Source organism: Pieris brassicae, chromosome 1 (genome assembly GCF_905147105.1).
Source record: "Pieris brassicae chromosome 1, ilPieBrab1.1, whole genome shotgun sequence".
Lineage (NCBI taxonomy): Eukaryota > Metazoa > Arthropoda > Insecta > Lepidoptera > Pieridae > Pieris > Pieris brassicae.
Window position 1 is genome coordinate 7,554,350 of NC_059665.1, and position 11,668 is coordinate 7,566,017.

The window sequence follows — 11,668 nt, forward strand, 5'->3', positions numbered from 1 at the left end:
GTGCGTGCTGCAATAGACGACTGGCTGCGGCGCTTAAGGACCTGTATTAAAAAAAAGGTTTATCATCTCAAATAATTTAAACTATTTCTATTCTTTAATTAATGTAGTATAAATTGATATAGCACTCATTAAAAACTGATCAGTACTTTTTTTATCATTATTTCCAATTATAACAGAACTTTGGGACCAACTACTTCCTTACATCTAGCAGATTATCCTTTTATATTTCAAAGTAAGTAAATATTAATAAACTATTTGCTCTACAAATTTTATAGTTTTAGGATATGCATATTCAGAGTATTTATATTAGAAGAATAACAGCGAATGTTGTTTAAGAATGATGTATATGAAAACAGCTATCAAACTGTAAGCACAGAACCATTTTTATAAAGTTCCACAGTAGGAAAACTAAAGGAAAGAGACAATGAGATTTAAGGAATTGCTCGTTGGGCTCGCTCTAGTTTCAGAAGTGAGATTTTATAGGTGCCACTACACAGACCACTACACAGTAAATTAGCAATGATTGACAAAGTGTCTCCCAGACCATTCTAATTGTAGTTCAGTCAGCAACGGCATATAGGCTCCTGAATACATACATTAACTCGCGCAACCGTCCCGAAAGCAATTCAATGTAACCATTAAAGCTTAGATTGTGAGCTATAAGTACACTGAGGTTTATTTTAATTTTCGTGTTAACATTTTGCAGTCGAGGACAGTCTCACGATCTATTCAAGCGTCGTGGATGGGGGCAGCAATGAGCTACGATGGCCCACTGATGTTTTGGGCATGTCATGTATTTTACGCTGAGATGGAGCAGCGTATGGTCGCTATCTCTTTTTTTATAAAACAGGGGGTAAATGGACAGGAGGTTCACCTGATGCTAAGTGATACCACTGCCCATGGACTCTCTCAATGCCAGAGAGCTCGCGAGTGCGTTGCCGTCCTTTTAAGAATTGGAACGCTCTTTTCGTGAAGAACCCTAAGTCAAATTAGTTCGGAAATACTTCAGTGGGCAGCTGGTTCCATATAGTAGTGGTTGCGCGCAAAATTTGCCTTGAAAAACGCTCAGTCGTGGAACGGCAGACGTCGAGTTGATACGGGTGGAGTTTCATATTCTCCAATTTCTCTGACCACTATCCGTAGTAAATGCGGTAGATCTACTACCAGAGTGACCTTTTTGGAAATCATCCAATGAAGATTTGTATTATGCCGATGACCTACGTCTGCTATGTCACACGCACCGCGACATGCAATCTAAGTTGGATGACCTAGAATGCAAGGTGTGATTTGCGGGATTCAAAATCAACACCCGGAAAACGAAAGAAATACGTGTTGGGGTTGTGAACCGCACCCCATTGCGGTTGGGTGTAGAGGACGAACGTTCGAAGAGCGTTCAAAAATTTGTATACCTTGAAGCGTCGTGTCTGAAACTGGAGGTACAGAAGAGGACATCACTTCGCGTATTGCCGAGGCCCGAGCAACCTTTGAACAACTTCAGCCTGCAGTCACGGATGTTGAAGCGTCGAATCAAGTTTAAAATATTCGGATCCAAAGACATGTCGCACCGACTCCAACTCTTTTTCAACCACTGTCTTCACCGTACTTTGGTTATCTACTAACCTGAAAAAACTTCTAGCGAGTAACTTTGGGAGCGCTGCCAAGAAAAACCGATCAGCCAGCAGATCAAGCGACGCAAATGGAATTGGATAGGCCATACACTCCGAAGGGATCCTAATCATATTCACAAGCTGGCGCTTTATTAGAATCTTCAATATTGATAGATTGAGTGAGCAAATAGCCATTGAGCGAGAATAGAGAACAAGTAAGTGAGAAAAATCGTGAGAGAAAATAAGGGAGATCGAGAAAAAATACACGCTAGTTTTTGATGTATTTGTTTAGTAGTTATAAATTAGAACTTTAGATGGTAATTCTGTCGCATAACGTCTTGTGCAGTAAACGCAGATTTTTTATTTTACTAGAGTCTGGCTAGTGAAAGAAGATAACGAAAAAGCGCGGCAAATTTAAAAAAAATAGTATGGTATCCCTAAAAGTTTGATATATTTTGTGGTATTAAAATTAATTGATACTTGCTTTTATTTTATTATTTTTTACATGGATAGTTACTGCATTTCTATGAAATTAAATACTATACGTATTTAGTCTTTTAGTATTGATACTTAAAATGACTAGCACTGCATGAAAAACTAAAACTATATTTATTATAAAACTCAACTTTGACGCGAAAGCACGTCAAATAAAGATGTCATTCACAATCGCATTGTTTCCTTTGGAGTCATCCGGGTAGTCACCCGGAGGCAACAAACCCCGGCATCCCCCACATCTACAACTTGTTCTAACTGCTCTGTAGTCAATTTAATATTTTTATTTGCTACTCTACGTTTTGCGAGACTCCATACCAGCTCAATGGCATTTAGATCACAATGGTATGGAGGTTTAAAATTTCATCGGCTTCATATATTGGCTCTTTTATACCGTTTTACTAGACGTACCAGTTCTGCTTTCGTATGGTACTCTTCAAATTGAATATTATTCAAAGTAAGCCATTCTCTTATCTCATGTTTGCGATTCAGTGTTGTAGGGCCTTTATTTACTATAATGAAATGGTAACATTATCCATAACAACTACACTTGGCTCATTTAAATTGGGTAGGAGCTTTTCTGCTAAGCATTTATTGAAGTTGGCAGCATTCATATCATGGTGATAATCAGCCATTTTTGATTTAGTGCTAAATACTAATAATGAGTTTGGCACAAGACCTTTTTCCGACCCTGCTTGTACAATTATGTACCTTTTTCCAAATGAAATATTTTCAATAGCACCACTTGTAGAGGGACCTTGCCACGATGTTTTGAATTTGTAGTTTTTATGAACATAAGTTTTATCTAAATAATTTGTTGCCTTTCTTTTTGCAGGTTTTAACTATATAGATCTTAAATAGTAATATCTCCAGGCAGATATGTCATGGCGCTCAATTAACCAAGAACGTAAATTTTAGTTTTTCTTAAATAGCCATTAGCCAATAAGAGTTTCCCGACAGCCAGTAAATCCTATGTATGCTTTCTCTTAATTCCAGCAAAAGTGTTCTCAATGTTGGAACTTGTTTTCTAACAATATAAAATTCATTAATTTTGTTACGAATAGCATCCATGTTAAATTGTCCAAATGAGACACTATTGGTTTATGAGGTTGTTTTTTTTTCAAGTGTACTCCAGACACTTTGATTTGTTGCCCCTTCTTTTTTTATTATAAGTATTGATATTATACTTACACCTGGAAGAACCAATGAAAAGGTTATTACCAAACACATTTTTTTTCAAATTTACTTGAAAAGTTTTGAAAATTTTACTAGCGATGGAAGCGATTTCTTTAAAGTACTGGTGCTGGGGTTTTATTCTATCTTTCTGCTCTAAATCCGTGAGCTTACCAATAGTTCCCACTATTGCATCGACTCCTACATCCTCCAGATTTCCTGCGAAAGAAATGAAATATTCTATCAATTAATGTACCTGAAATAAGAGAAAACCTTTCATAAATATAAGGTTTTAATAAGCTAAAATTAACACTAAAATATGTTTTGGTTACATTAGATACATTGACACAGATACTAACAAAACAGATTGACAATGTCATCAAGTTATGGCTGATAGTTTCAAGCAAGAAGTTTACATCATTCTCCCGCACTAATTTAGAATCATAATATTTAAATTCCGGAGTTTTACTAAAGCGGTCAGATCTACGAACGGCTACGGCTCCGGCTGTGGTGATGACGGTAACTCGGTCGCTAGCTCTTTGCTATTTTCAAGTACCACAGGTCCCGTTTCATTAGATGGAGGAATTTCCAAGATTTGATCTTCTGTTTCTGGAATTGGTTCTGCGACGTTATCATAATCAGGAGTATGTTCATTAGTTATTCGCAGATCTACAACTTCTGAACCCAATGGTGCTGTCGATGTCGATTCGACACCGTTCTTTCTCGGCCATCTGGGAACCGAATGTATGAAAAGTCAGGATTGCTGTATATCAATTCAACCTCTTCTACTAATGGTTGATATTTGTTTTGTACGATTAAATTTCTTCATCAAGACTTGTCCAGAATTTGTAAGCCACGATGGAACAGAAGTGCCGTTAGTAGATCTTCGTGGGTGTCTAAACATTCTTTCATGTTGAGTGCAATTTATGGCTGTACGAAGTAATGATCGAATTGAATGTAAGGCTTGTGGTAATACTTGCTCCCAATTTTCTACCGAAAGATTTTTCGTCTTCAGCGCCAAAAGAATCGTTTTCCAAAGAGTAGAATTCAATTTTTCTACTGAACCTTGAGGGTTACAAGCTGTAGTTCTACTAGTGGCAATACCTCGAACATGTAAAAATTCTTGTACTTCGACGGAAAGAAATGCTGTTCCGCGATCTGAATGAACGTAAGAAGGCATGCCAAATATCATAAACAAGTTGTTAAGGTGTTTAATCACTGTTTTCGAGCTTACATCTGAGCATTGGAAAGCAAACAGGAAACGTGAAAGTTCGTCAATCACGGTAAATATGAATTTGTTTGTTGGAACTGGTCCTTTAAAATCTATGCTAAAGCGTTCAAAAGCAGCCGTCGCTTTAACAAGTTTCCTCTGGTCATCAAAGGTATTTCGGAAGAATCTAGGTTTTACTTCAGAGCAGGTTCGACAACATTTTGTCATTGTTCTGACTTCTTCAATAGAGTAGAGAAGGTTTTTAGAGCGAACCCAGTGAAACATTCTCGTTACCCCTGGATGACAAAGAGCCTCGTGTAGCGCGAAAAGTTTTGCAGTACGTTTTTCTACAGTCACACAAACTCGGGATAGTGCATCAGCAGCATAGTTCTCTTTCCCCGGTCTGTATATAATATCGTATTTCAAAGCAGCAAGTTCCAGTCGCCATCTTTAAATCTTTACATTCTTTATTTTACTTGAATATTTCATATTAAACATAAAAGAAACCGAGCGTTGGTCAGTTACTAACTTAAAGTGTCTACCAATAAGGAAATGTCTCGATTTCTTTAATGATTCTACAATGGCGTATGCTTCTTTTTCAATGGCAGAATGGTTTTGTTCGCTTGAATTTAATGTTCTTGAGTAAAACGCCAATGGTCTAGAATTTTGCGTAAGTATTGCTGCAATAGAATGATCGGAAGCGTCAGTTTCAACTGTAAAGGGTATATTTACATCAATTGCACGTATAGAAGACTTTGCGATATCATTTTTCAAGCCTTCGAAACATTTAATTTGCTCGCTTGTGAGCGGAAAAGTTGTTGTATTAGCAATTGAGTGGATCCGTTCAGAAAAGTTTGGAATCCACTTAGAATAATGTGCAAACATGTCTTAAGATCGGTACATCGCTTGGTGGAAGTAAATTAATCAATGGTTTGAGTCGCCCACTGTCAGGTTTAATTATGTTGTTTTGAATATTATAGCCTAGTATATTAATTGACTCTTGAGAAAATTTACATTTCTGTATACTCAGTGTTAAACCGTATTTCTTTGCGGCATTCTTAAAATTTTCTAAGTTACGATCGTGTTCTTCAAGAGCCTGGCCACAAATAGTTATATCATCAATACGCATATGTGTTTTGAAGCTTCTCTTTTCTTATTATCCAATCGATTGTTCGTTGGAGGCTCGAAACACCGTTTGTTACTCCAAAAGAAATACGCTTGAACTAAATAAATTCACTATCCTCTTTGCTGTACCTTTGAGACTTAATAGCAATAGGTTTGCAGTTGGGAGATACATTCGCAAAAAGTGGTACAGCTGGTACTGATGCTTCCGTTACGTTACATATTTGAAGTGGATGTTTTGGCCCACCGAAAGAGAACTCTAGCGATGAATGTTCTTCGAGGATGTCATGGCCGATAATAATGTCAGCACAAAGATTTTTCACGATAAGAAGATTCACATTATCATATTTATGATTTCCGATTTTCAGGATTTGCAAAGTTTGGCCTTCCATTTGTGGAGTATGATTAAGAGAGGCCATAGAAATTGTCTGATTACAGGATTTTCTTTTTAACATAGTCTTGCAAAGCTGTCATTTATAAATGATGGAGCTGCCGGTGTCGAGAAGTGCTTCTGCTCTTATTCCTCGAATATAAGCAGGTACAGTAGCTTTACGTAGTGAAGAAGGTGACGCTGCTGTGATACAAGCGAAAAGATCTTCAGTACCTACCACAGAGTTTGTAGGTTTGGAAGAGCTTCTGCACACAGTGGCAAAGTGCCCCTTCTTGTTGCAGAGCTGACAAGTCTTTTCAAATGCAGGGCAGTTCTTACGAGGATATATTTGTCCCCCACAAAAGAAACATTTTCGTCGTCGAGGATTATTAACAGAAGAGCAGGGCTCGTCGTGCACAGTTTGTAATGTTGGTGCTTTTGGAGCAACAGCAATTAAAGATATAGTATTGAAGATTTGAGAGTTGATTTCTGCAGTTTCTAGAGAGAGTGCTTGGTTGTAAGCTTGATCAAGTGTTAGAGTTAAGTTTTCTAAAAGCCTTTGTCTTATTTTATGCGATGATATACCGGATATGAAGGCATCACGCACGCTATCGTTTTTATTTGTTTCTGCATCAACAGCCGCAAAGTCACAATCTTTAGAAAGCAGTTTTAAAGCTTGTAAATATGTGTCAATGCCTTCTTCTGGTCGTTGTTTCCTTGTTGCTAACATGTGCCTTGCAATTATTAGATTTTTTGGTTTTACATAAAGTTTTTGCAGTATTGTGACCGCTACTTCGTAGTTCATGGCTTCGCTTATATATGTATAAATATTTGGTGATAGATGATTTATCAATAGCTGAAACTTTATGCTGTCTGGCGGAGGAACCGACTGTGCAACAGTTTCTGAAGCGGTCGGTTTCTGCACGGAAATGAAGCTTTCGAAGGTCTTACGCCAGTGTATCCAAGCTCTCGTACTAGAGCTATCTGACGGGTCGATATTAAATCTTTCAGGGCGAAGATGTTTATCCATGTGGCGTTTTTAGCTTATTAAATTGAAATAAGAGAAAACCTTTCCTGAATATAAGGTTTTAATAAGCTAAAATTAACACTAAAATATGTTTTGGTTACATTAGATACATTGACACAGACACTAACAAAACAGTTTGACAAAGTCATCAAGTTATGGCTGAGAGTTTCAAGCAAAAAGTTTACATCAATACCTGTTAATTATTCGGAAAAAATATAATAGAAATAAAAATGAGTAATTACATGAAGTATCAAGACGATAAATCATACTAACCTAAGAAATTCAACACCACACGTAAACAATCATGCTTTTTTAGAATTCAACTTCTTTTGTTAGGAATATGGATATCATGCAGAACAATATCTCTCGAACTCCAGTTTTAATAGTTTGAACTCATATTTAAAGACGTAAATGAATAAATAAGAACAAAATAATCCAAAAAGAATGTTTGACAACAGCCATATTGAGAAATTAGCAATGAAATTCTGTGTTGCCATCCGAAAGTTTTCAAATGATTCAATTATCTTCTTATATTAGCCAAACTCTGCCTGTATGTTTTCATAACTATTTATAGGTGATTCATATAGGCATTAGATGTACAATATTCGTTTATTTCACCAGCATATTGCTACAGGTATCTGAGTAATGTGAACCACCTCAATGGAATTTCATTCCCTACTTAAACAGTTTTTGCATTCACAAATTAACTAGTAGCGAATCGCTGATTAAAACAAAAGTTAATTGATATAAATGTTAACATAAAATCAGGATGTAACTTAAATTTATATCTAAGATGCCGGAGAACCAATGTCGAATTAAAAGTTAACTAAGGTCATAATTTCATACCATACTAGGTTTCTACTTTATAATCTTTATTGATCCCTCTTTTCATTTCATTGAGTACTTGGTGTTTTACAATTCTTACTTTTTAAGTGTAGAAATAGGTTTAAAACAATCAACCTTTATAAATGACTTTTAGAAATTAAATTAAATTAGATATATACAGTGCAGGGTATACATAAACAGAGACTATTCAAACTATTAGCAAATCACTAATAAAAACTAGACTTATTCGATGATATTAACGCAAAATCTGCATTCAAGTTGACATTGAAAATTTTCTAGCACAAACACCGAACCCAGAGCTTTCATCAGCCACTAATTTCCGTGTTCACACTGGTCTTATGCTGTTATTTTCATATTGTTTTTTTTAATTCTAAGTATGTTGTTTCTTCATTTTGCAGATAAGATCTTGTGGGATCAAATCCAAAAAAATATAAGAGTATGAATACTACTAATTAATGTACCTTTATCGCGATTATGTAAGTTTAAAATATTTTATTTATTTACAAACCGTAGTTAATTTTAAAATGCAATTTAAAATAATTTAATACGCGACTTTGTACATATAAATTCCACTAACATAGAAAATTGTTCTGTCCTTGCTCGCATTCTTATGTCCACTTTGCAGCTTGCTATTTAAAATAATATTGTAAAATTTTTACTTTTATTAGGTTTATAAAAGTGACATTAGGCATACATTGAATCCAGAGACAATATGACACAATAAAGTGCTACGAACAGGAGCTCGGAGCTACACTGTCGATTTTACGATAGTGTAGTAACAGGACCCTTGGCTGCGGAAGAAGCGTTTTCGGAAAAGCAATAGTGTAGGTAGAAAACTTTTCGGTAGTGTTACTACCTTATTGGCTAGAATCTGGAGAAATTTTGAAAATTATATAGAATGGCAGTCTGACGTGTTGCCATTTTCTAATACATACCTAAGAATAATGTTATGTCAACTTAATTTCCTAATTAAGTCTTAAGCGAAATATACGAAATACTGAAACCATTTGACTTGATAGAACGATTTTCAGACATCAAAAGTGATGATGCATGCTTAAATATAAACAGCTTATTTTAACTATGTTCATGTTTTCAATGACAGTATTAACGGTTTTTACAGGTTCGAGGACCACATTAGCTACTCCGTTAGTTGGTATAATATTAGCTACACATTATTCATGGGTATGTGACTTTTCTCGTGAAAATAATACTTTTTGAACTGTCTTGTGTTACTTATGAGTATCGGCTTCTGGCAACACTGATTTAAGACTTATAAGCATATAGCAATTATTAGCAATACGTGATTTAGCGGCAAGGTGGTCGAAAAACAAAATAGGAAAAAAAATTTTAAAAGGAGTAATTGGAAAAGATAATTATTATTTTTTCAAAAGCTTCATTAAAATGAAGTCGAGTGAAGATTCTCCTAAAACTCCCGGTGGAATTAGCAAAACCCTATTGACACCTTGTAGGCGCTTAGGTTTATCCAGGAAATTTAATAAAAAAGGACCATCGCCTTTTATTTCGCCATTATCCAGAAGCCAGAATAGCACGGAAATTACAAACGTGTGTAAAAAGAGAAAGATATGTAGCACCAGTGAGGAATCAGCTTTTTTACCTCAATCCCCTGAAAAAACAGTATTAGCTGTACATGAAACTATTGCATGTATTTCATCACCCACTCACATTAGTGACACGCCGTCACGAAATATCCCTGTTTCTAAGAAAAATTCCAAAGTATTTTTAATGATGCAAAATGTAGATGCAAATAACAAAGACGTCATAACAAAAAATACAGAAATTGTGCGTAAATCGCCCCAAAACAATAATAAAACACTTTCAAAATTGTCAAGAGTGAATTCAAAAAAAAAGTTAAAAACTATTCCAGAACCTGAACCAAGTAATATTTTAAATGAAATCTTTAAAGTAGATGGTACTAAAGCCAATGAACTTAATGTTAAAGAACCTAAGAACTTAAATAAGGAATGTATTGTTCTTATACAAAAAAAAATGTTAAAATCCCTCAAAACACACCAACAAGATGACAATAATTCACACAAAAACAATGTAAATACATCTGTTTCACAGACACTATTTGATTCAGATTCGGATGATTTGCCTCTTTGTAATTTAAATAAAAATCAAGATAGTGATTTTGTCAATACAATGTTGGTGAAAAAGAAAACTAGCCCTAAATCTATTCCCAATGTAAATAAAATAAAAAAAATTAAACCAATATCAGAAAAAAAAACTTTGCAAAAATCATTTGATAATGATGACGATGACTTTGTATCTACTAAGAGAACCATTTTAGTAAAAAATACTTATGAGAAAGTGGTCAAACCATCCAAAGCAAAGTCTACAGGATCAATAACTCAAAAAGACATTGATGAATTAAAACATAGAATTGAGATGAAAAAAAAACTCATAATTGCTAAAGCAATGACTGAGGATACTGAAGAACTTAGGAAGTTAATTAAAAAGTGGCAAAAAGGCTGTCAAGAGGCACTGTTTGAACTTTTTGATCTTATGAAAAAGAAGTTCCCAGATAGTCAGAATATGGATTATTCCGAAATATTAAAAACTTTAAAAATACCTCCAGAACTAGTTGGTTATGATATAGAAAATGACTGCTTTATTACTCCAGATGATAATAGTATTATTTTATCAAGTATAAACACTTAAGTTGAATAAAATATTTTCTTCAACAAGTAAGCTACTTTACTCTTAATTCTTTATATGTCATTACATTCTATAATTTGTTATTAAATAAATAAATTAATAATTCATATGTGCCTAATATCTATTTCCTTAATAAAATGTTTCAGAAGCAACAGGGCACATAATAAAATCCATAAATAATAATAATTATTTTTATTGACTATTAAGGCAAAGTCTTTGCCACAACAACATTGATAATTTCACTAAAAAGGTTTTTATTCAAGTGTATAATTTTAATTAAGTTATAATTCTTTTCCAACTACAATCACCCAACCTGATATTTTTAAAACCTGTGTGAACGGATTGGATTTTCAGGATCAAACAGCTTAGGATCCTTAAAAAATGTTTTGTCCTTATAATAGTAAGGCATATAAGCACAGTTCTGTGCTTTAGTGATTTCTCTCTCTACTGCTGCCTGTTTTGTTTGACACAGTCCAGTTATATGTCTTCCATATATCCTTCCTGTATATGGACTTTGGAACTGTGACAGAAGCCTGTAGTTCTTGTAGTCTGGCGTTATGTTAAATTTACAAAGTATACATTGCCGTTTTTCTTTTGTAAATGGGTTTTCCATTTCCACGGGGCTATCATCATGTGCTACTTCTGTAGATAAATGTCGGACGTTGTAAGTTAATGCTCGAGGTGTATAAACAACTATAAAAATAAAACGGTTAGGTTAATACAAAATATTCAATTATAATTTTAATGTGAATATATAATATAAACAAATACTTTTTAAAAACAAACGTTTCATAAGTGCCATCTTTGTCAAATTTATTTCCAGTTTTAGAGCGACACCTTTACGAAATGTTAATTATATTGCAAAGATATTTTATGTCCACGATTATATTTGTAATTCTTAATTTTCACAAATTCATCTTATACCTTTATAACCTCTTCTCTATTTAATCAAAGAGAATAATAATATTATAGAAGGCAATAGAGAAGCCGCTCTCGACAAAATTTGATGCTATACTTGATGTCACGACCTCTTAAGTTCAGCCCCTGAACTAAAATGATTAAATATAGTAACATGTTATAGTAGTATTCTGTTCATAGTTCATATTTGTTATTAAATTCATTTGTATTTTTTTAAGTTAATA

The 11,668-nt window shown here is 34.4% G+C and overlaps 3 protein-coding genes across 3 annotated transcripts; 1 reads left to right on the top strand and 2 right to left on the bottom strand.

Annotated features, from left to right (window-relative positions):
• Window positions 1–4,328: 4,328 nt before the first annotated feature.
• LOC123720554 lies at window positions 4,329–6,704 on the bottom strand. The gene is made up of 3 exons (XM_045677217.1): window positions 6,283–6,704; window positions 5,726–5,979; window positions 4,329–4,402 (listed from the first exon to the last, which is right to left on the bottom strand). Exons 1-3 carry the CDS (start codon window positions 6,702–6,704, stop codon window positions 4,329–4,331), a joined length of 750 nt encoding a protein of 249 aa, XP_045533173.1.
• Window positions 6,705–8,594: 1,890 nt separating this feature from the next.
• On the top strand, window positions 8,595–10,576 carry LOC123708948. The gene is made up of 2 exons (XM_045659990.1): window positions 8,595–8,671; window positions 8,968–10,576. The coding sequence occupies exon 2, from the start codon at window positions 9,249–9,251 to the stop codon at window positions 10,527–10,529; it is 1,281 nt and encodes a 426-aa protein (XP_045515946.1). The 5' UTR covers window positions 8,595–8,671; window positions 8,968–9,248; the 3' UTR covers window positions 10,530–10,576.
• Window positions 10,577–10,703: 127 nt separating this feature from the next.
• LOC123714650 (28S ribosomal protein S18c, mitochondrial) lies at window positions 10,704–11,444 on the bottom strand. The gene is made up of 2 exons (XM_045669012.1): window positions 11,298–11,444; window positions 10,704–11,219 (listed from the first exon to the last, which is right to left on the bottom strand). Exons 1-2 carry the CDS (start codon window positions 11,326–11,328, stop codon window positions 10,849–10,851), a joined length of 402 nt encoding a protein of 133 aa, XP_045524968.1. The 5' UTR covers window positions 11,329–11,444; the 3' UTR covers window positions 10,704–10,848.
• Between the last annotated feature and the right edge of the window lie 224 nt (window positions 11,445–11,668).